Source organism: Anopheles ziemanni, chromosome 2, assembly GCF_943734765.1.
Source record: "Anopheles ziemanni chromosome 2, idAnoZiCoDA_A2_x.2, whole genome shotgun sequence".
Taxonomy (NCBI): Eukaryota; Metazoa; Arthropoda; class Insecta; order Diptera; family Culicidae; genus Anopheles; species Anopheles ziemanni.
The window spans coordinates 55326309-55352314 of NC_080705.1; the positions used below are offsets into that span (position 1 = coordinate 55326309).

Sequence of the window (26006 nt, forward strand, 5' to 3'; positions counted from 1 at the left end):
CTCAGGAAATTGAAAACAAGGCAGAGATTGATAAGCGAACGGATTTACAAACAACCGATGGCATTGAGGAAAAGCTGGCGGGACCTATCTGGTTAAGTAATACTTAACATTCTACAGGAACTTTTGCAAACGCAAAAACGAACCAAACGAGCCTGGTTCTTTGCACTCCATTGACAAACGTCGGTTTGTTCGATCTGGTTGGTGGCTCGCTTGCATAATAAAATTCCGCGTTCTTGACACTCAGGTCGTCGTCTATCGTGTAACGAATGTGGCGTCAAGAAGTTTGGCTTCACTATTGCTCGCAACCGAGCGAACTCGCTTTATGATGCAATAGTTTGCGCCGAGCATTGAAGGAAGACAACGTCCGCAGCGATGGCTAGTTTTAAATCACATGGAACGTGTTTTTTTCTTTTAAGCCGGTTTTTTTTATCGATCGGCTAATAGTGCGTTGCCGATTAGCTAAGTTAGCAGAAAAAAATAACCAGTTTTTATATGAACAACTGGCGCCAACACTTTTTATGTGCGAAAAGATGCAAAGTAGGATGGAAGGTTCGGGTTAAGGTGAATGTTGATTTTGTCGTTTGAAAATGTAGATTTTGAATTAGTAGATTAGTTTAAAAAACAACGAAATTTTGCAAAAATTAAAAAAAAAGTACATTTATTCATCTGTCCACAAACCTATGCAATGAAATAAAAATTAAATCAAAAAGATAGTAGTAGTAGTACTTCACCTGCATGTGTCGGTGGTGATTCGTTCTTTGGTCCGAGTTGTCTTTTCTTTTTTAAGAAATTTCCAGTGTGAACTGGTGTACCGTTATTTTGTTCACTCAATTCACGCTGACTAATCGATTGTGCTCGCAGATCTAGAGCAAAAGCACGTGGTTTTGATAAAGAGCGACCGAACCAATGACGTCCGAGAGGAATCGGGGATGTGCAGATCGTTGGACAGTGCCTTATCAACTTACTCTATCACGAGCGACGGGTGCGTTGCTCGTCCTTCTATATTTAAAAAAATTCCATTATCTCTGTCCGGTGTATTACCCCACAATAATCTGAAACCGGAGGTTGGGTTTTGGTAACACTTATCACGCAGATACCTTTTTTTTGTTTTTAGTATTTTATTTTGCACCTCATTCCGGTGAAGTTCAAACTGCTGATAAATATTCGTTCGAATTCGAACGGGTTGTACTGATCCAAAAAAAAAACTAGAAAGACAAGATTGGACAGTTGAAGCGAGTCTTCCTGCAGTATTCTTTCTATTAGACAATCATGCCACCATAAAACAGGTACGCATGATAGAGATATGGCTGTACAGCGTTACTGAATCGATTCTTTGGTGGATCGTTAAGCATGACTTTACGTTAAGCCCCACCCTGGCGGTAGATGATACAAAATAGTTTATTGCAAATTTCTTCGATCATTTTGAGTACCATCAAGTGACTGCCAAATGAAAAGATTGGCATCTTTCAATTGATGCTATCGTCACATTCCTTTTATAAACGACGCATCTATTTTTCCCAAACCATCTTTTCTGTAGCCTTGAGTTAGTCTAATGACTTTAAACGAGTAGAACGACATGATACGAACTGGTGGCGTTTATAGATGCAGTAAACAAAAAAATGGCAACGCCGAGTGGTAGAAAAGTTATAAATAAAAAAACGTAATGAAAAAAAAGGAAATTACATCTAAGCTAGATTGATGATGATTGATTCGTGATGGTGATATGATTGCAATTTAATTGCCAACGAATTATTTATTAGGTTATGTGCACTCAATTAATGTTCGTTGTGTAATTGACCATAGTGTTCATGTTTTTAAAACAGTTTGGCTATACATTCTTGACTTTACTTTAACTGATTGGTCAATTATTGCGACGTTTTAATGTCATTTGCATTTTAGTGAATGCTAGCCAAACATTACCTGATGATAATTTGATGATAATAAATCGAATTCTTACTTCTTTAACAGCATATAGGAACATCACAATGTACCCTAGTTTTCCACAATTTTTATAAAGATAGCAATCAAACAGGCATTTCAATAACCTAGTTTCTCGTATCTTTTTTCATTGACTTTTCTAATGCGTCATCCGATAAGCTTATCATTATTGTTTATGGTGCATTTATGATTCCCCCCGTAAACGTATGGTATCTTACGCTTCGCATCTTTATATTTCTTCCTTGGTTTTACTAACCTTTCGAGATAGTCGAATCCGTCACCTTTTAGCTACAATCTTGCCCACTTTATATCGTTTCGATTGTAAGCGTGCTTCGGTGTGCAATTTCGCACACATTACCGTACGCAAAGTAATTTTGCCACGAACATTCATTGCTCATTTAAGTGCACCTTAGCGGACGTTACTGTGCCATTGGGTATGTTTGTGCAACGGAAAGGTTGGCCTTCAACATGAGCGACATGCAAAAGAACCCTTCGAGGGTCATACATTAATTGTACAATTTACATTCTACCATGCAACAACAATTAGCATAATATTTTGTCACCAAGAAAACCCGGAAAAACTACGGTACACTTTCGAAGTCACATCCTTCGTGATGTAAACGACCTTCGGTGTCATGGCGGTTGTGGGTGTTGCCTTTTCTTTTCGTTTCTAAAAAGAAAGGAAATTTATGCTTCCCTCACAACCCCTCCTAAGCCTCCTACCGAGCGGAAAACGAAGGCAAATTGTTTAATGCTTTCCTTAATTTCCCTTCGGGCGTGAACGGAATGGAACACGATACGGAGGTGCGTGTGTTAGCCACAAGGACTTGTGACCTTTTATGCAACAGTCTGCAGACTGTTAGGGGACCTGGTCGTGGCTGTAATGGGATTAACATTTCGGCGACGGATCGATTTGAAGGAAAGGCGTTTTGTCGTAATAATCCCTTGTAGGGAACTCGACGTGTTTCAAAGAAAAGTGTATGTCTTACTGTGATACTGCATTGATTGTAACCACAACCGTTCCTTGGCAAACGATGAAATATTACTTTGAGATGACACCAACTTAAATGGTCAAGTGTGCATATTTGCCCAACCCAAATACGCCTTCGCCTCAACAGTGCAATAAATTCGCGTGCCATATGGCAATCAAACACAAACTTCGCATGCCGCCAATCGTAGAAAATGGCAGCGAGTGACCGTGTGTCGATGGCGCTATGTGCTCGCATTTCCATTCCACTTCCCCTTCCACCAACTCAGAGATCCACTGAGTCATGTGCGACTACGCTGATGAGACACTGTTGCCAGCTGATGGGGTTATTTATATTTGCATCAATGATATCTCGTTACAATCATGGAGCATTGGCAGTTAGTGTGTCGTACCATTGGAATGATTCTCGCCTCTCGCCCACCCAATACCCACCCTACCTCCTCAAGTATAGTGCTTTCGATCGTTTAGACTCGCCTGATTCTTAAAATAGAATAAAAATAACACAATCATCGCTGCAAAAGGCGAAGTGACCATCATCGGTAGGTCTGGCAAAGGATGGACGGTCAGCAGTGTCCCACCTTGATTCTCTTCCTCCGCTCTCTGCGTCATGGTAAATGTTGAAAATAAAAGTGCTGATGCTGGGACAGGCCGCCGACGTGCGCAGGGAAGACTTTTGCGCTTATGACGTGCGATCACTCCAATACGTGTGCGTGGGTATGTAATCAGCGTAAGCACATTTACCCCGGCCGGCGGTAGTAAATGACAACCGGCCAGACCAAGACTGGAGCGAACCGGTATGAACCGATCGGGCACCCGAGATACGCAAGAAGTGACAAGTCTTCACAGTAGTAGGGGTTGGAAATTGGAGGACCGAAAACGGAGAGGGAGAAAGGGAGAGGTATACTGATGGTCATTGTGTTAATTTTTTGTAAATTAGTCTACTGTTCGTGCGATCGGTTTATGGTGCCCTTTTTGATTAGGACAATTTCCTGTACATTGACACATGTCGCTAGTTAACCCTTACGTGCATGCGCGAAATTTGGAAGGTCTCGTTCAGTGATTTCAATCGTCTATCAGTAAGACGCTTTTACGTCTGCAGGAAGTGTTTCTAGTTAAAACTTAAAGTAAGCTGCTTCCTCCAAATGCAAATTTTCTTTAAGAAGTACATAAATGGATAGTTTATCATTGCTTCCCTAAACTAATATGATAATACTTTGAAAGTCCATTCAATTATTGTCCAGTTGCTATAAGACCAGTAGCGTCTTTAGATGAAGAGAACTTATAAATAGAGCTGTTAAAGCATAAATTGTTTCATTTTGAGCGAGATATGTTGGATTGTGAGAGAAAATCTGTCCGTCTTGTAGATATATTCAGGTCGATCTTAATTGTTTTGCAAGATCCCTATTGGGACTGGTAAAAACTACAAAAATATATTATAAATTACATTTTTCTATTTAAAATAACTTTACGTTTATTAAAGTTGGCTAGACTTTCTATAAAGCATTAAAAAAAAAATATGTAAACAAGATATGTACAAGATGTGGGTTGGACGTTTTTTGAGTAAGGATATTTACAATTATCAAACTCTAAAATGTATTCTACCTAGACATTAGTTTGGGATTATGTCTTTTAAATCCAATTGTGTTTAAGTAGTCTTATAACAACTGGACAGAGTGTAGTAGACACATTATGTACATCTCTTGTCGTGTAGCAAAACAAACATTACAAACCCCTCATTAATTTGTATCTCACGCCTGAGAAATAAATGACTTATGAAATGGTCTCTAATCGTTGTATGTATTTTTTAACCATTAAAAAATATTATTAAAATATAAAAAGCTTGTGCCAGAGGAATTTGTAATTCTAATTACTTAAAAATTGAAATTTTATTATCTCTACACTACCGTTTTTTTTGCTAACATAAAATGACTAAAATTTGTTGAAAGAATTAATCAAACTTGGATTATTTAAAAAGCACGATTTCTGTACCATTGTGTGCATTGTTTATAATGCATTTAACTGGCTGAGTTACCCTGTATAAACATGCAAGCAGAGATATCTTTTGTTTGCGTTAGACTGAAAACTAAACAAACAACGTCGTTAGACTTGCAACAGATAAAATGCAGCACTTTGCACGTAGTTGAAGGAAAGAATGTTTATAAGCGAATGCGCCGGTCGTCAAATATAGTGGACGGCAAAGTGTTGTAGTATGTGGCAATATGGCTATCATTATTTGCACAGCCCAATCCAAAGCAAAGTCAAAGGGGTGAAACGTGATGCACAACATCATATCCATCCTTCACCACTTTTTTCATCCTGGTGATAGTGAAACTTCCCCCTGATAGCGACCGATCGGCTAATGACCAGAAAATACCTGACAGAATGTTTGTTTTACCTTCGACCGCTGTTTGTTCGGCGGATTTGTTATAATGTTAACTATACTTAAATAAACTTAAACTGGCTTGCGAGGGGGAAAGATTAGATTGCGGTAAAACCTAATAAAAGGACAACGTAATTTTCGAAGGCATTCTAAAGATAATAGAGACGAACCTTTAAAAAACGGTGTGGGTTTCCTTTATAAGGTTATGTTACGAGTTGCATCGCAATCTTTGAAAATTATATGCCAAAAAACACCCTGATTTTTACAATTTAGCATAGGTTTTCTAAAAGTAGAAGGTTAACGATAGGAAAAAATTTGTAACTTGGATTACTGGATTCGAAAAGATTGACCAAAACCGTGCAAACTGGAATGGGATCCTTGTGGGGTTATCCTTAAATTGGATGTCCTTCTTGGCGATCGATCAGTTTAAATCAAGTTTCGGCTGTTTTACTTTCAATTTTTTATTATGTAGGGTAGGAATTAAGATATTCTGGAATTCTGGATACAATTTCCGACTTGAGGACTAATTAATACTCTTGACAATAATTGCACTTTAAAATGTTCGAGTGTGTTAAACAAGGTATTTTATTGATGTATATGAGAGCATGATTTCTTTAACATTTGAACTTAAAAATGGATTATGTTGTTACGTCTACTACATACATTATAAATCACTGCAGTGAAAGAAACTCATTAAAAACTAATTCATTCATTCATATTTTATCAATAACCAACGCAGAAAAGTTTCATTCTTTCTATGTCCCGGAAAAGAAAACATAACTTCTGGCTACTTCTTAACATTCTCATAACGTCACGGTTGCCCCGAACTGAATCTAATCATTCGACCTTCGCAAACACACACCGTTCGAGTTCTTGTTTCGGTAGCTTCCAAACAACGATTTTGGCAGTTGCTCGCTCGTCAATGGGCAACCCGATCGACCCAATCACGGAGGACTCATTTGACAGTGTCAACGATCCACAGCGCTGGCTGGACGGAAGCTGCACGGGTGACAGATCGGTTGTAGAGGGGGTGAGTCGGAAGGACCGATTATGAGTGAACGTTGCCCATTGCGTAGATGCAATAGCAGACGGTTGATGGCATCTTCCAAGCGACGGGTGTGTGGGCTGCGAAGAGCAGGGGTCGGCATGGACGCACGGGAACGATGATAAGAGCTCATCGGACTGGGAACAAAATCCCCCTGCCTCCTTGTTCAGTACCGATAGAAAAGGTAAAACGGCGAGAGGGCTGCAGCACGGGTAGGGGGCTAGGAAAAAGGGGAGAAGTACAACAGCACAATGCAGCTCGTGCCCGGGAGCGCCTCATCAGTCGCCTGCGGTATGTGTTGCAATGCAGAGCGAAAGTGGAAGTGCTGAGGAACGGCGCTCGAGCGCGTGTTGATCGGATCCGGAACCACATTCGCCGCTGTGTCCGCCCGATCGTCGTCCTAAACGACTACCTCCCGTGCCGTCCTGTGCCTTGTGTGAGTGAGGCGAAGTAAATTGGCCACAGGTTAAAAGAAACGTATCTCTGATGAGTTTTCTGGACCCGCTTAAGAACAATTTTGTGATAAATTTTAATAAAAGTGTCACGATAAAAGCCAAAGCCAACAAGTACGCAAACGTTGACTGACAACGATGAGGTAAGTCGTCACATCCCCCACGCTTAATGGGGCGAGTGTTTTGGCAGAGAAGCACTTAAGAGATACGATATTATTTTACATTTTACGATATCTGCTGGACGGATGGATGGATGGATGAGAACCGGTGCGATAAACCTCTCTTATCGCCTGTGCCCTCAATGGCTTCTCGAAAGTGTGAAACGTAATTTCTGGAAATGTTTTGCAACATTAGCATTATCTTATCCTTTTTTGTGGCAAATTTTTGTTAATGGCTTCCAGCGAAAGTCGATTGAGTTCCACGTGCAATTCGGTTGCGTTATCTGGTGTTGATAATCCGAATGTGCGGGATTAGATACGTTCCCCGAGCAATGAGGTTCCCACGAAATTGACCTAAATGAAGATTAAAATTGTGTTCCGGCTTTCAAATCGGTTTGCCATATCGCTTTTCGCACCACAGGGAAAGCGTTTGTTACATGGAAAAGATTTCTAGCTTGACTTTCTTTTTTAAATTAAGTAAGTTTTAATAATGATCCAATAGCTTGATCTGGTTCGGTAATTGCGGCAGTGAGATCCGGTTTCTTGTTAAAATTATTGCAAAAAGAAATATATTTCTTCTTCGGCCATCCCCGACCGAACGACGCCAGAACGGTGCGACAACGCACGTCATGGTCCACCAGGCGGCTCCATTTCGCCGAGCAAGCCGAGCTCTCGGTCTGCGGTCTTCGACTACGTTAGTGGACGAACGACGCAAACATATGCAGTTGTCCTTGAACCTAGCAGACGTCACTATTTTTGTGGTAGGATGCTTTTGGAAGTCCGGTTCTAACTGACTGTTTCCGGTAGAAGATTACTATTTTTTTTTTGTGGGTGAACACAATAGAAACTGAATGAACTTCTAATCTCCTTTTTTGCCGCGTATTGTTATGTTTTGTTTTTGCCGAATAATTAGTAAACTTTCAGTTGTTTTACACTGCAAGTTTTAATCGTTTTTGATAACAGTTGAACCGTTTTTGTGGCGTTTCCCATGATTTTTGTTTTGCTTTAAATCAATCCTTTCATATAATGGTGACATTATTGAATGAGAAGATGAGAATTGTATCACATTGTCTCTCGAATCCTATTTTTTTCAGTTTTTATTCCCCCCAGACAAATTGTACTTACAATTGTATGTAACTATACAGTTACATGATTGTTATAAGCATTTAAGTTCATTTAATTTTCAATTCCTTAAATTTTCCAAATACTCATTCAAATTCAAATGTAAGAAAATAGTTTTTAAGACAAAAGAGAAGAGTTGAATTTTAGTACAGAGACAACTCTATTGAAAATAGAATCTTCATATACATAATTTAACAATTTAATCGAAAACTTTTGTTACACATCGTTGGAGTATTCCCTTATATTTTATTTTTTATAGAGTGTGATAATCCTTCTATGCTTGGATGTAGCACATATTTTTCCTGCGAGGTTCTTGGTGAATTGAATTGAAAATTTTGTCAGTTTTGTTTTACCTTAAAAGATAACAAATAAAAGCGCTTGTTCTATCGAAGGTAATGAACTGAAATATCAATAATCTATACAAAACAAATTGTCGTTTAATTGTATGTGCTGTTTTTATTTGTATCATACATATATCTTTCATCTACTTGACTCTCGTGAAGGTTATTTAAACTTATTCCTTTCCTTCGCTTTCTCATGGTTTCCGTTCTGATGGTTCTATTTATATTTGCAGATTTTCCCACACTAGCGGCGAAGCAACACACAACAACAAACCGCCATCGGTAGCGACCGGCAATATACAGACGAACTTACACGTGATAGAACGCTTTTCTTTCCACTCGGAAAGGAAAAAATAGGGAACGGCATCTCGTGTACCGTGTGTTGGTCAGTTTTTCCGCGAACGTTTGTTTGCGAATAGCAAAAATCTGCGTCTATCCCGGTGCACAGCCGTCAGGTACTGCCAATTTTCTGCGTTCCATCTGGGAAAAACAGCTCTCCGCAGCATCCATTCGAGGCCCGCTCAGGGTCGATACGGCCGTGCAGTAGAGTCGTTACGTTAGACGCGATCAACACACACATTGGTGTAGATATTGCCAACAAAGTGACAGCTGCGCTTCGCTTTTTTCGTCGCTATACCAGGTGGTGTGATTCTTAGTCGTTAGAAACGATCAAAACAGAACACAGGACAGGAGAGAGTGCTCCATCGTAAGTGCGATTTTTCCTTCCCTCCCGATCGAACTGGTTCGATCGTGGACCATACCGCAAAAAGGTACATCTATACATACAAAATGTGGTTCGGCTTCGCAAACGACGTAGCAGAAGCCTGACACACGACACACCTTTGAGTGTGCCGAGAGAGAACGAGACATATAGTGCGAGCCGTTTTTCGGCCAAATCGTATCTCGAAAGGAGTGCAAAGGGAACTGCTGAATCCCTTCACTTGTGGAGCCCTTTGCCGGAGCGATCCGCAAACACAGAGAAAGCCTATTCGACCATTTCGAGCCCCCCGGGGAAAGCTTAATGAAAGCGCACCATCCAGTGACATCATTGAGGAAAGCCAGCGGCCAGTCTAACGCACTGCTAGCACCACTTATGCATTGTATTCGGAAAACCGCGACCATCGAATCCGCCGCCCATTGTCTCCGCTACCTGCCGAAGGATCCCCGGCTCAGACCGTTAAGTAGTAGAGCTGAACCGCGCAGGATCTTAGCGTCCTGTATCATCACCACCACCAGCAGCAGCAGTAGTGGCAGTGCGCTAAGTAGTATTAGCCACACCACCACTAAGACCACCACCGGCATCCGGCGTCAGGCGTTCGTCGAAAACGCCAACCGTAGCAGTGTCGTGTCGGTCATCGCCAAGAGCCATCGATCATCACGTCGTCCGTTTTACTCGGCTTTGCTTCGAGACGAACTACTACGAGGAACGACGACGCAAACGGAGACGCGAACCAGTAATAGCAGCAAAAGCTACGGGGGCAAACAAATCCCGGGCGAGCGACAGCTAGTACTGCCACAGGCGAGGCGACAGTTTTTCCGCGACGACCTCGTGTAGTAGCAAGAGTAGTGGTTAGTGGTAGAAGCGATCCTGCGAAAACAAAACACACGCCTCTACAAAGTGTTGTGTGACATCAGTGGTGACGCTTGGCGACGCGCGCGCTTTTCAATTCACTGATTTTTTTCCGATTCCCGCGTCCATCCCAGGCTCTTGTAGCGGCGCTTGGGCCTCGAGTAGCATTTTTCGCCTCGTCCCCGAGGGAAAAAAACGCAGCCACCACACTTGTGTGTGTGCTTTTGATCGCTTGCCCGCCGCGCGGTCACTGGATGAGGTTTGTACCAGCGGCCCATCGAAAGGAAATACCGCTCGAAGTTAGTAGTAACCCTATCACCTCTATTGGTGACAATGGTGCTCGAAATACGTATCACCGATCCGTCGGAGAAATCGATCACCCCGGAGCGGGCGATCGGTAATATCGCCGCGGGCGATGAAACGGTCGACGAGGAGGACCGTCGGAATAATAACACCAATCGTCGACTCCAGTCGCCTCGGAACGGAGCGTCACCGGGACGGAATGGGGCGACACCTGCGCAGCGCATCGGTCGGGAGGAGCTGGAGGCGATAAAGACAAACTTGCTCAACACGAACGAGGTAACGTTCAGTACCGTGCTCGATTCCGATCTCGGCCCACCGGGATCACCTGGCTCGAGGAAGGGGGGCGGTAATTATGGGAAGAACCTGAGCATGTCCCAGCTGAAGGTACCTGGCACTGCTAGTGGTGGTGATGGTCATAGTGGTGGTGGTGGCGGTAATCGTCGTATCCGACTCAACTCGGAGCTCTCGGAAGCGGACTCGATCCTGTCGTCGTATCACGAGCCGGAGAAGAAGAAACCACCGAAGATCCCGGACGGTGGATACGGATGGGTGGTCGTGTTCTCATCCTTCATGATCTCACTCATCATGGACGGCGTGTCGTTCTCGTTCGGGCTGATCTACACCGAGCTGCTGACATACTTTGGCGAGTCGAAGTCGAAAACGGCCTGGATCGGTTCGCTGTTCATTGCGGTACCGCTCCTGTCCGGTCCGGTCATGTCGAATCTGGTCGATCGGTACGGTTGTCGCAAGATGACCATGCTCGGGGGCATGATGGGTGGCATAGGGTTCGTGCTAGCCTCCTACTGCCAGTCGGTGGAGCAGCTGTACTTTACCTTCGGCATTCTGGCGGGCGTTGGGCTGGGCGTCGGGTACGTCACCGTGGTGGTGAGCGTTGCCTTCTGGTTCGATAAAAAGCGCACGTTCGCGACGGGTATTGGCGCGTCCGGTACCGGTATCGGTACGTTCGTGTACGCACCGCTCTGCCGTTGGCTGATCGATAACTTTGGCTGGCGCGGTACGACGCTCATCCTTGCCGGGACGCTGTTCAACATCGTTGCCATGGGTGCATTGATGCGTGACCCCGAGTGGATGATCGAGGAGAGCAAACTGGAGAGCCGGGCGCAGAGCATACAGACGTTCTCGAACTCGAGCGTCTACCTGGACGAGATCAAGAAGCTCATCGAGACGGGCATCTCGAAGGAGCACGTGCTGGACACGCTGGTGACGAATGTGAACACCGAGGCGAACCAGACTATCCCAGCCGAGGATCCGACCATGACGAAGAAGTATCAAAGCGAGGTCGCCCTGCCGACGTTCTTTAGCGAGGATGAGCAGCAACCGCAACAGCAGCAATCGCACCGAGGAGGAGGAGGAAATATGCGCGGAAGCCAACGATCGCTACGTCACAGTGTCCTCACGAAGGAAACCTTCAAACGGTCGATCACCGGTGGCAGCAAGCTGGCCCAGGCAACAAAGGCCGTCCTAGCCAGCTCGGAAACGCTCAACTCGTATGAAAAGTTCTCCGACGAGGAGGAGGGTGACGACGAGCTCGGGCATCAGGATGGGATTAGCTTGGGCATTCGTGCGTCGCTGAAGACACTCAGCGTTGTTTCGCTTGAGGATGCGTACCTGAGTGTGAAGCGTCAGCAGGAGCTGCACGTAAAGGCGGGTGGCAGTACGTGGTCTTTGGACGAGGAGGCTCTCACTGGATCCCTTGTCGTTCCGACACTGCACGGTCGCGATGGAATTGGTGGTGGTAGTGGTGGTGCTAGTGGACTGGATGGGCTTGGGCAGGAGCGGTCACGCAGCTACCGTGGCAACTCGCTGGATGTGGTGTACGAGAATGAAATTTTTAACCCGAACGTTGACACGAGCGTAACACTGGTGGTACCGAAGCAGACCAAGCTGCTGCAGCGCTCATCACCGCGCAACGGTGGCCTAAAGAAGCAACAGCAACACGGCCTCGGTCGGACGCACTCGATGCGCTATTCGAACTTCTACAAGGACATGCGGCTGCACCGGAACTCGATCCATTATCGTGGCGCGCTGCTCAACACGCACCGCTACCGACTGAAGGCGTCCTCCTGTCCGAACATTTACCGCAATTCGATGACAACGATCGCCAAGGAACAAGATGAGGTAGGTGGAGTTCTTACGGAAACATTTCGTATTTTTAATATAATGTGGAATCTACAAAAAAGGTTTAAGTTTTCATTTTTATGAAAAGAGAATTGCATTTTCAAAGAAAATCATACACATGGGTTTGCCAAAAATAATCGCGACTATGGGGTTTATGATTTTAAATCTTAAAATCTTAGGAACTTCTGTTAGTGTAAGAGAAAAATATTGTATTAAATTATGCGTATAAACTACTAATGTTTTTATTTCAAAAATATATTTATATATTTATTTATTGTTGCCACGCATGAATTAAAACTAGAATCCATTGCTATGAAATCATGCCCGAATGCTTTTTGACCGCCCATTTTAGACAAGCTATAACTTTTGCATTTTGGAAGATTTTCAATTCATTAAACGACTTATTTTAAGTATTTCTATCGACTATCTTTTGGCGTTTTTTTTGTACCACTCCATCATTCTGATCATAATGTAAAGGGAAAAAGATCGTCCCAGAATTCTTTTGAATTTTTTTCCTTTTTATATTTTGAAAAGCAAAAATGTAAATTAGAAAAAGTATGCGCATCGGAAAGGAAAGCAAATAAATTGGGCAACTTTCAAAAAGTAAAATATATTTAAGATAGTCATGCCCCAAATTGACCTTAAAGTTTGAAATTTTGAATTTTCTATAGTTTGTTTCCGGGGGTCCGCGACAGCCGAGCGGTAGCGCTAGTTAGAAAAATCGGCCCATTAGCGCCGGGGCTCAGCACTCTCGACGGCGTGGGTTCAAATCTCAACCGAGACCGGACCCTCCCCTGTACGAGAGGACTGACTGTCCACGTACAACAGGGAAAACAAGTCTAGTAAGCCCTTAGCGGGCAGGCATGACCAAGAGGTCGTTACGCCAAGAAGAAGAAGAAGATAGTTTGTTTCCGTTCGGTGATTTATTTCATTATGCGTGAGTGTTTCGATCGAAATCGATGAGGCTTTTGGTCTTTAGGGTCAATATTTGGCATCATTTGCATCATCATAATTATGCATGAAGGTTATGAAACATTGGCATTGGGCATTGCAAATTTTTACCCCCCAACGAATTCCTTGACTTAGTTGGTATTGTGTACTTTACCCGTCGAATGACAATTAAAAATAACTCATTTGTCCGGTGACAGAGAGCACGTTACGTTCGACTAATCGGGGTTCTCGCATGTTTCACGTGTTTGGATCATTCTTCCGATTTGCTCATCGGGCGATTTTTGCAGCAAACATGTGTGCTTTTTGCTGCAAATGATGCTGTCACGGACAAAAGAACGTGCACAATCAGCAAAGAAAGATCGTTCGTGATTGCGCAACTCACAAACCCATTTGGTCAGAGTTTAGTAGAGGATCGTTTTTTGCACTTGTGCTTTTAATCAAATAAGATATCTGGTTTGTCATGAAAACCGGTTCTAGTTTCAGTGAGGCTTTTAACAGGTTGCCGATTACATGCAACGAACTTTAGTTTCGCGTCACGCTCAACTTTAATAGGCTTTTCAGTGGGGTTTTGCGTGCATTGATTTAAAATTTGTAAGTACCATCGTGAGCCTCCTGTCTGTGCCCTTGAAACTGATAACCAGTTCCGGTCGACGACCATGCGCCTCCATTTATGCACCCCGAAATGAAAAAAAATTCTAATAGCAAAATTTAACTGTCCATCGCTACCGAGTTCTCTTCTTAAATAATTAACCATCTTACTTTAAGTACTCGTCTTACCTATTATTGCCGTTTACACTGATTTATTTCCCTTTTACTATAACTACCCCCAAGGATTTCTTTATTAGAATATCTTTCATTGGTAAAGATTTTTGTCCCGGTCATTGAATTACATTTACAATCCTTTTGATGTACAAATTAATAAGCATGGATGATTTATTAAAATGAACTTTAAATTGTATTTTCAATCAAAATAAACATCCTCCATTTAGCCATTAAAAAAAACCAGAATGATCTTTGCCTTATGGTTGGACCCTGTAATTTAATTATTATTTTAATATTCTATTACCATTTAGGCAAAAGTGACATTACGAGTAAGTGAAATCAGCAAACCCAAATGCCAATGAACATTATTCTGTCTGCATTCAATAAACTTCCACCCATAGTATGAGACCTAATTCTAGAATTGTGTTTACAACAGTTCAAACATTGGATTTTTTCCTTAAAACAACATACCTTTTAAAGTCATCTCCTGCATTTTAAAATTGAGCTGAGCTGTGTTTGTATTGCATGTGTTTTATTGCGTCGAATACTAAATGTATGATTTATTGTATTTCTCTTAGCCATGGTACGGCAGCTTCATCGACACGTTAAAGTCCATCTTCGATTTTTCGCTGTTTTTCGAATTCCGCTTCGGTATGCTATCCATCTCGACGCTGCTGCTCTTCGTTTGGTAAGTGAAACTAGTCGCGAACTTGGTAGAATAGATTTTGTCTAACTATTAAAGATGTCCCGTACATTCCACAGGTACATCATTCCCTACTTCTACATCCCGGAGTACGTGCTGAAGTATAAGTATAGCGAGCAGGACGGTGCGAATCTAATTTCGGTGATCGGTATCACGAACACGATCGGCATGGTTGGTCTCGGCTGGCTGGGTGATCGACCTTGGGTCGACGTTAATAAGACATACGGTGTTTGTCTGGCACGTAAGTACTCGCTCAAAGTAACAAATATAAGGGTTTATTTAGTTTGGAGAGAACATATTTATGAAATAAACCTTCCGTTTTTCTGTCACTTCCACTTTCGCAGTTTGTGGGGCCTCCATCTTCGTCATGCCCTGGCTTATCTCGAGCTACGCGGCCATGGTGGTGCTGTGCATTATTTTCGGCTTCACCTTCGCCAGTACGTTCTCCTTTACGCCTATAATCATGGTGCGGCTGGTGAGCCTGGACGATTTCACCGTTGCCTACGGGTTGATCCTGCTGGTGCAGGGCATAGGCAGTCTGGTCGGGCCCCCGATCGCCGGTTTCCTGTACGACATCACCGAGCGCTGGGACGACTCGTTCTATGCGGCCGGTTTTTTCATCTTCCTGTCCGGCATCTGCGCTTGGGCCATCGGTGCGTCGGAACAAACCGCCGACAGTGACTCGGAAGAGGAGGAAAAAGAAAGCGAAGCTCTCAGTTCGACGGCTACGGCCTAGAGCAGAAGGAAGGAGGGTAGGGATAGGTACGCGTGGAGAGAGAGATCAATAGAGCTAGGGAATGGATAGATAGAGGACCTTTGGTGCCTTTTGTACTTACTTATACCGATGGTTGGGTGGGAAAGGTTGCGCTCGTAAGCGACGCGCTGTCCGGGGATGAGTTTGCACAGCTTCAACTGAAGCGCCATCAGTTCCATTAGTACACGGAATTTAAAATGTGCTGCTATGAAGTCGATAAAGGATTTGCTATATAGTTGAGAATATTACTACACCATATAATAAGCACTTTAAAAGGTTTAATAGCTAAATTTTATTTCGATTTGCAATCGACACTGACGTGCGATGAAATTTTGCTTTTCCCTAACTATGAACTACCTCAAAAATTGAACAATCAAAGCAATGGAAACAATGCAGGCAAACAAACGATAAAGATCTTTTTTTGAAACCAACGAGGTTGGAATGAGGTGTTCAGTATATTAGGCCATTTGACCATTTTGAATATTTTTTTAATTTTTCTGAATCGATCACTAAGATATTAGCAAAACAAATAGATCACCGAACGTGTCAATCGAATGCCTTACGAAAAGTAGAAAATAAAAATGGCAGCATCAGTGCAGGTTATTGTTAGCTGCCTGCTTCATTTATTCTTCAGTCCACGTGTTAGGAACATTGTAGGAAAACATTTACAATAACAATACGACGTTATATTTGAAATATTGTAGTGAAACTGGGCAACTTCTGGGGGCGCGTAGTGTTAGTGTGATATTTTCAGAACTAGAAAATAACCTGTTTCTGTGTCGAAGGTTTCTTTTGTCTGTACTGTTTTTACACGTCGTGGGTCCAAGGTCAAAGGAATAGGGTTGATTGTTATCGAGGACCGTGCTGCAATGGTAGCTAATTGAAAATCATTATTTTTGGCATACTTAGAATAATAGAATAGATAAAAATTTAAAAAATCAATAGATTGTTTGTTTCGGCAGATGTAGCGCACGGTAAATACAAACAATTTAATGTCAGTGGATGAAGTCTCTTTAAGCTAAAACTACACTTAAAACAGGGCTTTTGTGATTCAAATAGTTGTAGTTGCGTGTTGCGTTTACCGTCTTACTCTCTATCTGTGTCTCTCTCTTTCCGCCAGCAAGAGTTATTATAAAGCATTTAGGATTAGTCGTAGTGTTCCGTACTTACGTAAAGACTTTTAATGAATAAAAGTGATCCATATAGTTTCAATCAATCAATGATGTATCTTTTTAGTTTTTTGTTTTCTTTCACAATCTGGTGAAATGATGGAACAATCTTACACTTTTTACTGTATTTCAGTTCCGTTGCCTTTTTTATTCCTGTCTTTTTCTAAACCATACATATAGTGTTGTTATTCCTTGCAAGATGTTTTTTTCGTTTATCTTAATTTCTGATCCACTTTCAATTTATTTCCTGTTTGTTGCGCATGTCAATATTTATGACATCGGCACAAATTACCGTTACCTTGGCTTTGCTCCGAATACGATCGGATCATTCCATCGCTTTCCCTTACAACTGCACTAATTTAAAGTCAGCTCCGTATCTCTCTTTCTTTTTCTCTTTTGTTATAAGGTAGCAATTCAATAATGGGATTAAAGATATTTATCTACTTTATTCGCTGATGATAAGTTTGCATTAGAAAATCGTTTCAAAGAACGGCGCCGAACGGAAGAAAACGAAACCCTGGCCAAACGCGCGGATGTGCAGCGGATGATTGAAAGTTAGTTTTTGAACGTTACTTTGTTTTGTTTGTATGCGATACCATACATGTATACGTAACTCTACACAAAGTTAATTGCAACCACTAACTTATATTTATTATAGCTCGGAGAAATAATAATATGTTTTAAGGACGTTGAAAGCATACAGGGGGTGAGGGCATTGGGCAATAGAGAGTGCGAAGTGCACTCGGGTTGTTTTGCTCTTTGTTTTTGGATTGCGATCACAACTAATTATCAAGTTTTCATAGGAATTTTTAAGGCGTGTAGTTTCGCTGCGGTTTCGTGCACCAGTGTGATGTGTAACGCGTAAACTGCCGAAGGATCAAAGTAGGCGACAGTTTACACAATCTTCTAATCCGACCCTCTTTTTATCAAGCCAACTACGAGATTTGGCTGGAAGAACAACGGTGGCGAGAGATTTAATGGAATATTGTGGAGAAAACGAGTTTATTTATATATGGCCCGAAAGAGGACTGCAGTGGGAAACGTGTTGCAAATCGTATGGATATAGTGTTCTTCTGTTCCGTGTCCAATGTGTTAATCTTGTTACATAAAATAAAAAAAAAACATTTGCATCGACCAAGGACAAACCACATCATCCATGCTTGAGGTGGTTTAAAATGAAGGAGGTGACTTATACAGTAAAATTTAAACATTGCGTTGAGTGCATTATTTAGAGCATCGCTGAGACCAAAAACATGCAACGAATGAATGGAGAAGATGGAAAACAAGCAGTTTAAAGAAATCATTGATCATAATTTTAAAAATACATTCGTATAAGCTGACAAACGTACTGTACAAACGATACAGTGTGAATGGTGTGTTAGCTCTACGAGATCATTTCTTTACCGACCCATTTAATTCTTCCTCGAGAGCGCAAGGAAGATGGATGAAGGTATGAAGAGTAAAAATGTTTATATTTTGCTTTTATTACTTTACAATCACCTCTCGCAACGGAAATCACGTCTTCATGAACGCGCCAAACGACGTCATTTTGCGATCATCCGTACCACTTGCGCAAAACGAGGTGTTCCTTTGTTGTGACAACACGATCGTGAATATGGTTTAGTGTGCTGTGTGTGTCTGTGTGTGCAAGTGTGTCTATTTTCATTACGAAACCCGCGTCGCTACAACGTCATCCGAATCATCCAAGGAAACATAGGTTTACCGAGGCGTTGTAAGTATTATTCTCGTAGCATCGGTTCTTTTCTTGTGTTTTATTTTAGTTTTGTCGGTTTTTTTCTTTTGGTTTTCTCTAACACACCGCTATACACGGTAGTATCCACCCCTTATCATCAGACAAAACTGGAATTGGTTGTCAATTGGTATGTTTGCGTTGTAATAATTTCATCCCATGTTTGCTCAATTTTGTCCCTGTTCTCCATAATTTTTATCCTTTTTGATCGTGTGATAAGCTGCACTGTTTGTTGGCTGTATTTTAGGCGGGCGGAACAAAGCAAGTGTGCACATATGGCATAGCTATCGTACTGCTTCGAATGTCTCTGAAGCTCTCTCATCAGTTCTTATGATTCGTGGCTTACGAAACGTGCCTTCACTTTGTTGATCTTTTACCTCTATTTTTCCTTTCGCGTTTTCGATTACTTCGCCCCTGAGTTTCTGAGCGAGTGTCCGATGTGTGCCCCTTATAGCCTGATTACTTTCAAGTGTGGTAAGTTAGTGTGTGTGTGTATTTTTTCTTTACTTCTCTGATTCATTAAAGTGACGGTTTTAGCCGTACAGAAAATGCAGCCCCAACTGTAAAATTTGCATTGTCTAATCACCGTCCCCGGGTCCTGTCTTTTCGGTACCTCTGGTGTAGGCATTATTTTGTCGACCGGTCTCGACCATAACTAACTCGTTACGTTCCGCAGAAACCGATCTTTGCCCCTTTTTCCCTCCTGCCATATATCCTTCCTCTTTCCCGTTCTCGATCACACCAGGTTTCACTTGATTTCATCCCAGCTCCGGCCCAGCGTCGCCGTCGTCGGGCCATCGTCGGGTACGGCATTACACATCATGATCGTCGGTGGCTGGCGGCACGACGCTTAGCAGCATCCACTGCTGGCCGGCCCGCCCGGGCTGTTGCCACTGCCCAGCGACGGGCTCGTCGGGGAATGCTGCTGACCAATCTTGATTCCGTTGGCCTAATAGGAAAGGTAAAAAAGAGAAAATGTTTAAAAGTGGCCACAAGACAAAACCTTTTTTCCAACCAAACTCTCACCTCATTGTTTATATCGAAGACACCTTCCTGGATTTTTTCGTAGATTTCCTTGGCCGTGTTGATGAACGCCTCCTCGACATTTGCCGCCGTACGCGCGGATGTTTCCATAAACACCAAGCCGTGCTCACGGGCGAACGCTTCGCCTTCCTCTTTCTTTACCTCTCGACGCGAATCCAAATCACTGGAAGTGATGGATAGTAATTTAATCACCATAGCACAAATGAATTTAAAAAATCAATTCCTGTTATATGCATTTTTAATTAGATCTATTGTAGATAACATTTATGATCCTTCAATTCAATTTAATCGAAGGAACCATAGAACAGAAATATTACATTAAAAAAATATCATTCCCTTGAGTAACAAAGGAATGTTAAATTAGAATATAATTGGATAACACATACAAAACAAATCACCCACGTCATTTATAGTTTTCTGCTTTCATTAACGTTGAATCACTTCAGTTTTTGACAACGTTCTCAGTTTAAAGAACAGTTTAAAGAATTGTCTCATATCAAACAAGAAACGTAGATGATAGGAGATTTAAAATTGTATGAAAAGTTATATCTAAGAATTTGACAACTTCTATAAGAGAAATAACAAACGAAATTTTGACCGTAATACACCAGATTCCTAATATGTAGTTTTACCTTACTTCATAATTTAAAATGTGCCTTGAAAATATTGTTCTTCTCAGCCGATTAATAAAATTTTATTCGATCGTCAGTTAAACGTATCATACCGATGGTAGACGATTCTATTAGTCTGTTACCGCATTTCCCATAATGGACAATCTATACACATTACAAACCTCTTGTTGCCGATCAGCATGATCACCATGTTGGAGTTCGAGTGTTGCCGGGCGTCTTCCAGCCAGGTGGTAAGGTGGTTGAACGTTTCACGGCGAGTAATGTCGTAGACGAGCAGTGCACCGGCAGCGCCACGGTAGTACGAGCGTGTAATCGAACGGAACGCCTCCTGACCGGCCGTGTCCCAGATCTGTAGCTTGATCTGCTTGCCATCGATGGTGATCATGCGGGCCCCAAACTCGACACCGATCGTCAAGTCGTGCACGGGTTGGAATCGTTTGTCGGTGAACTGCAACAGTAGGCAGGATTTGCCCACACCTGGGAAAAGAGAGAAAAAGAGTTTTTTTAATTAAATTTCATCCGTATGCTGCAACATTAATTCCATTATACTACATTTTGAAAGACTTGTGAATGTTTGTAAATATAATTTACATTTTATATATATTTTTCTTATCGCGGGGGGTCCGCGACAACCGAGCGGTAGCGCCGGTTAGAAAATCGGCCAATGAGCGCCGGGGCTCACCATCTCGATGGCGTGGGTTCGAATCCCAACCGAGACCGGACCCGCTCCTGTACGAGAGGACTGACTATCCACGTACAACAGGGAAACAAGTCTCGTAAGCCCTTAACGGGCAGGCATGACCAAGAGGTCGTTACGCCAAGAAGAAGAAGAAGAAGAAGAAGAAGAAGATATTTTTCTTGATGATGGTAGCTACAATTGAAAATTGGCTACCTCTAATGATACATGCAAACTTATTGTTTAGACAATTGAATTAAAAATATTGATTATACATAGCGCAAAGAACGCACACTTTATCCCAGCACGTGCTGCGCAATCCAAGTTGAGACTAGGGAATCTACGGTTCTAGCCAATAGGTCATACAACTAGGTTGTGATTATACTATCTGTTGGTCACTACATACCAACACTTATCGCAGAGTCAACCATGGATTGAGTTCCACAATGAATATTTCTCTTCTGCGAATCATCTTTGGCCGCGTGCAGTGATTCAAAAAGCTATCAGTACCACCGTTTCGTAGGCATTTACATTGTGTAGTTGGTATGGATTTTCTACATATGTTTCCTTAAGAAGGCGCTAGCACAACTGAAGTAAGGAAAGTTAATGTTGTAAAACAAGTGGTTATTAATCTCTATCTTACATGATTTCAAATTAATTAGCAAGTAAAAAGAAAAGTCAATCTGTTATGTCATGGATGAATAAAGTCCACAAAGACCACTGAGTAACACGCGTCTTGAATGAATAACATAATGATTAATCTTACAATACGGCCTGGCCGTCCAAATATATATAAAAAAAAAAATAATGATTAATCTACATTTTCTCTTTTCCCTGTAGTATCCGAGCGAGAGTGTTAATAGTTCGTTTGAGGTTTGCTTTTATCTTTTATTTTTGTTACTTGTTGCCCTTGTTTAAAATAAAAAGACAAGACCATCCGGCTGGATGCATCATGCAATTGAGCGTGTAGACTGCGCCTCAGTACTGCATCGGAGTACCCCTTCACAGCTCCGAGTATGAATCATGCTTCCGGCAAACATAAACAAACGGGGTGTTAAACTATTGAGTACTTTCTTCTTTATGAGGCCGGATCGTAATTCCCGCTTTCGTTTTGTTGCATCGTCTTTTTCACTTTCTTTGTGAGCATAGCCTACTCGATTAGACGGGGACTTTGGTTGTAACTACCGCTTCCTGAATCGAGCAAAAAGTGTGCACCCCACGGTGGGCGGTGATCGCAATATCATTGCTAATATCGTACCCCCAGCCAAAGCAACCGGACAAGCAAGTGTATGGCTTCAGTATGCATCCGTAGTGTTGTTGGACTATTCGTTTGGCGTTTAGAAATAATAACCGTAATAAGTAACTAATAAGAAAATGGTAGGTCTCTTGACCAAGCTTGGTTTTGCTGGCCAGGGACACTTTCCATCCCAGTACGCTAGATGATGTGATGGTCGTCGTTCGTCCGCTACCGGAGCGGACAAAACAATGCAATTATTTTATGAAACCACTGTAGTGTAGGTCATCGCGAACAAAGAGAAACGGTTCGTAGTCCAAGATGGCAAGGTCCACGAAACGTATCGGTATCGACCCGGAGTTGTGGCCAGCGCGTGATGGGCTGCAATAGGGCATGCTTCAAAGTTTATCAACGGTTCGAAGGAAAATTCTCTAACTGATTAACCCGGGGTGGGAGGAAAAAGCCCTTCCATATGGTGGTTTCATACGTTCGAAAGGGAATCGCTTGCACAGGCCCAAGCATCATGAAACACAATTTCTTCCCCGTCCCTTCGTGTTCCTTTTTTCGCCTGGCAAAGGAACGGCGCGCGCCGGGATGGATGTGGGACGGTGTGAGTTTGATGACGAAAAATTATCGATTTTATTCTGCCGCCTGTCGGTGACGGCGGTTTGCGGTTTGTAGGCTTTTCTGTCCTCCCTCCTTGCTTAGAGATAATTTCATTTTCGTTTCCCGACAACTTTCGTGATTCATGCGGGTTACCTCTTCTTCTTTTTGCTTTGCGTCCTGCTTAAAGGATGATTTCTTTTTTGTCAAAACAGTTTTCACGGCGTCATGTTACTCCTCCTGGATGTTCTTGAATGTATTGGTCTACCCTTCTGAGTATGCCCTAGGAACACCTACGCAATGCAAATTAAATCACACCCAAAAAGCTAGAGGATGCGCTTTTCCCTTTCCATTGAAGGTACAGCTGCGATACCCAGCATAAAATGACCGTATGGTTTGAATGTTAGGAGGAATCCCTTCGTCAATGCTTGGGATTTTTCTCGACACCATTTCTAATCATCATAATTACCTGTGTCTCCTATGATGATATACTTGAACAGATACGCGTAAGACATTTTGCGTAGTTATTCAAGGGCTTATTATTGCACTTATTCCACCGAATACCCTGCTCGTTAAGAATCTAGACGTAGTATTATAGAATCGGCTATCACAAAACACCTGCTTTCTAGTGTTTTGCAAGAAGCACAGGAGATTCACGGGGGGCACACAATGGTGTTGTGACTAGTTTCACTGCGTACTGCTGCGTAGGAGCAGCAATAAAAACACGCACAGCACTCTCAAACACACCAAATTGACGGGAAAATACCGTGCGCAAACAGCGGTACGATTATCACGTTTGTTCTCGAACGTGGGCTTTGCACAATAGTCACTGCTGGTTGTACAGTTGTTTATTTCTTTGTTGAAGCGTAGAACAGAGAAAAAGGTGACCAATTCAGAAAAGTCTACGACAATATGTAGTTAGAGTGGAGCATTCCGCACCGCACTTACTCGTTCCTAGAGATACCCGTTCCTGGTCTATTTTCGAATGCTGTACTTAGTTCCTATAAGGGCCAAGCGCTAGGTTTTATTTTTTCAACGATAATTTAATTTTATAAAAAGAATAAATAAGTTCCAGGATTTATTAGGCTCACTAAGGCACATTAGAATTTTCAGTAGATTGGTTTGATGGAGCTGTTGTACCGAAAGTTCTCGTAATGTTGCATAAATTCAAAATTGATATTTTATTTTATTTTTAAATTTTTTACTATTTAGTTGTCAATCGATACAATATTATGTATATGTGTCTGGAAATTCGTACAACGAGTTAAAAAGTTTGTTATTTTCAAATTAGAAGAAATATCTACAACTGAGTTATTTTAGAGTTGGAACTGCATTAACTCGAACCTACCAAATTAAAAGGACCGAACACTTCACCAGGTTTTTGTTTTGATTCTCGAAGTCGTATCGACGGCTCATTATTCTTGTGATATTGTGGTTGCGTGTGCAGCTCGCAAAAGCGATATTTGCTTTGCTTTCTGTGCGGTGCGGCGTAATCTGTTTTGCGATAATGGTACCGTGATTAGCAGTTCGTTTCTCCAGCATTTCGGCGATATCGCTTAAGGTTTAGCGCAACGCGGCTAAGCGAATCCATCCGACAAGATGATACGATACCGGGTGATTGCGCTTGTTCTAATTTTGCTGCTAATATACTTCTTTCGATTCATTTTGGCGTCCGGCGGTGACCTAAGTCAGTTTTATCAAAATTGTCTGAAATTTTGCACGTTGGACAATTGCACCAAGTGTAAGTTGCTATTCTGTTGTAAATTGGCCACCAACAATGTTACATGTTTTATTGTTTTTTTTTGTTTGAAATTTCAGCTGGTATAGCATACAAACGTGAGTTGCAGTGGAAGCACGATCCGATCAATAAATTGCTGTTATGGACATGTTACGATGAGTGTGGCTACGACTGCATGTGGAAAACGACAAACGCATTCCACAACAGAAATTGGACTACACCGCAGTTCTACGGAAAAGTAATGATCGAGTTCCTATCCCCCGTTTGATTATCTACAATTTACCTGTTGGTCTGTGTTTTTCTTTAATCTCTAGTGGCCATTCATACGATTCCTTGGGATGCAGGAGCCGGCATCGGTGCTGTTTTCGATAGCAAACTTTTTCACGCACTACAAAATGCTGCAGCGCTTCAAGCGCGAGGTACGCCCCGACAGTCCAATGTACGGCACGTGGCGTACATTTTCTTACATCTGTCTCAATGCGTGGATCTGGTCGACCGTTTTTCACACGCGCGATTTCCCGGTGACCGAGCTGTTAGATTACACGTTCGCCTACTCGATGGTGCTCGCCTCGTTTCACTGCATGGTCCAGCGGATGATACATCGACGATCGATGTTCGTTCGGGCAATATTTAGCATCTTTTGCGTGCTGTTCTTCATCAATCACTTTTCGTATCTGAGTATTGGCCGCTTTGACTATTCGTACAACATGAAGGCAAACATTGTGACCGGTAAGAATGGCGGTTCCCTCGGTGCTTTCGGTGGCATTAAAGAGTACTTAAATCTTCTTCCTTTCTTAACACTGGCAGGCATGAGCGGCGCACTTGGATGGATTTTGTGGTGTTTGCTTCAGCGCAAGAAACGTCGTTACGTTTGGAAGTGCTTTTTGTTCATCGTCCTGGCGACGCTGTCGCTACTGTTGGAAATAAACGATTTCCCACCGATCCTGTGGACGTTTGATGCACATTCAATTTGGCATCTTGTGACGGCACCACTAACAATATTATTCTATAGGTGAGTTTGCCCAATCGATACCACTCTTCGTTTTGTAATCCACACTTAGAATACCCTTTTTAAAATCGTCTTTTCCAGTTTCATCATCGAAGACTGCAGAACGTTACGTAAAGAAATGGTTGACAGTAGGGATGAAGAAGTTCAGAAGCTGCTGTAAGAAATTTCCAATGTTGCCATAGGAGAACCGGAAAGCAGAATTAAAATACGTGTTGGGGTTGGCGAGAAACCCGAAGCTCCCGTAGACAATAATATTATTCCACAATTGTATCACACGAACGACAACTGACAGGAAGCAACGAACCCTTAATGATCGGTTACAGAGGTGCACACAGAGGGGCACGCAGCACGACACGGGTTATGCTCGAAAAATCGCTTTCGATCGAACGAAAACAGAAAACCTATTATAAGGTTTGTTTATATATCCATACTTAGCGGGAAGAATAACTAGTTTTTCAATATTAATTATTAATTTCCAAACATAATCAATATGCGTATTTTGCAATGGAAAAATGACATGGAAATATTAAGCAATGAAGCAGTGT

General features: G+C 42.3%; 3 protein-coding genes across 3 annotated transcripts; 2 read left to right on the forward strand and 1 right to left on the reverse strand.

Annotated features, from left to right (window-relative positions):
* The first annotated feature begins 10282 nt into the window (after positions 1 to 10282).
* LOC131293984 (uncharacterized) lies at positions 10283 to 15693 on the forward strand. The gene is made up of 4 exons (XM_058322037.1): positions 10283 to 12436; positions 14728 to 14837; positions 14912 to 15093; positions 15197 to 15693. The coding sequence occupies exons 1-4, from the start codon at positions 10328 to 10330 to the stop codon at positions 15586 to 15588; spliced, it is 2793 nt and encodes a 930-aa protein (XP_058178020.1). The 5' UTR covers positions 10283 to 10327; the 3' UTR covers positions 15589 to 15693.
* Positions 15694 to 18995: 3302 nt separating this feature from the next.
* LOC131281760 (ras-related protein Rab-2A) lies at positions 18996 to 23609 on the reverse strand. Its single transcript, XM_058311110.1, has 4 exons — positions 23184 to 23609; positions 20363 to 20678; positions 19552 to 19732; positions 18996 to 19474 (listed from the first exon to the last, which is right to left on the reverse strand). Exons 1-4 carry the CDS (start codon positions 23227 to 23229, stop codon positions 19376 to 19378), a joined length of 642 nt encoding a protein of 213 aa, XP_058167093.1. The 5' UTR covers positions 23230 to 23609; the 3' UTR covers positions 18996 to 19375.
* Positions 23610 to 24153: 544 nt separating this feature from the next.
* On the forward strand, positions 24154 to 25748 carry LOC131281759 (post-GPI attachment to proteins factor 3). The gene is made up of 5 exons (XM_058311109.1): positions 24154 to 24455; positions 24533 to 24690; positions 24767 to 25181; positions 25260 to 25464; positions 25543 to 25748. The coding sequence occupies exons 1-5, from the start codon at positions 24314 to 24316 to the stop codon at positions 25619 to 25621; spliced, it is 999 nt and encodes a 332-aa protein (XP_058167092.1). The 5' UTR covers positions 24154 to 24313; the 3' UTR covers positions 25622 to 25748.
* Positions 25749 to 26006: the final 258 nt, after the last annotated feature.

Bases quoted from the DNA above. Each gene is read 5' to 3' on its own strand.
- LOC131281760 (XM_058311110.1), bottom strand. From the start codon at position 23,229: ATGTCTTACGCGTATCTGTTCAAGTATATCATCATAGGAGACACAG. The intron at 19,733-20,362 runs GTTTGTAATGTG...CATCACTTCCAG, and splicing joins ATGCTGATCGGCAACAAGAG to TGATTTGGATTCGCGTCGAG. The intron at 19,475-19,551 runs GTGAGAGTTTGG...CTTTCCTATTAG, and splicing joins TCTTCGATATAAACAATGAG to GCCAACGGAATCAAGATTGG.
- LOC131293984 (XM_058322037.1), top strand. From the start codon at position 10,328: ATGGTGCTCGAAATACGTATCACCGATCCGTCGGAGAAATCGATCACC. The intron at 12,437-14,727 runs GTAGGTGGAGTT...TATTTCTCTTAG, and splicing joins TCGCCAAGGAACAAGATGAG to CCATGGTACGGCAGCTTCAT. The intron at 15,094-15,196 runs GTAAGTACTCGC...CCACTTTCGCAG, and splicing joins ATACGGTGTTTGTCTGGCAC to TTTGTGGGGCCTCCATCTTC.
- LOC131281759 (XM_058311109.1), top strand. From the start codon at position 24,314: ATGATACGATACCGGGTGATTGCGCTTGTTCTAATTTTGCTGCTAATA. The intron at 24,456-24,532 runs GTAAGTTGCTAT...TTGAAATTTCAG, and splicing joins GTTGGACAATTGCACCAAGT to CTGGTATAGCATACAAACGT. The intron at 25,182-25,259 runs GTAAGAATGGCG...TAACACTGGCAG, and splicing joins GAAGGCAAACATTGTGACCG to GCATGAGCGGCGCACTTGGA.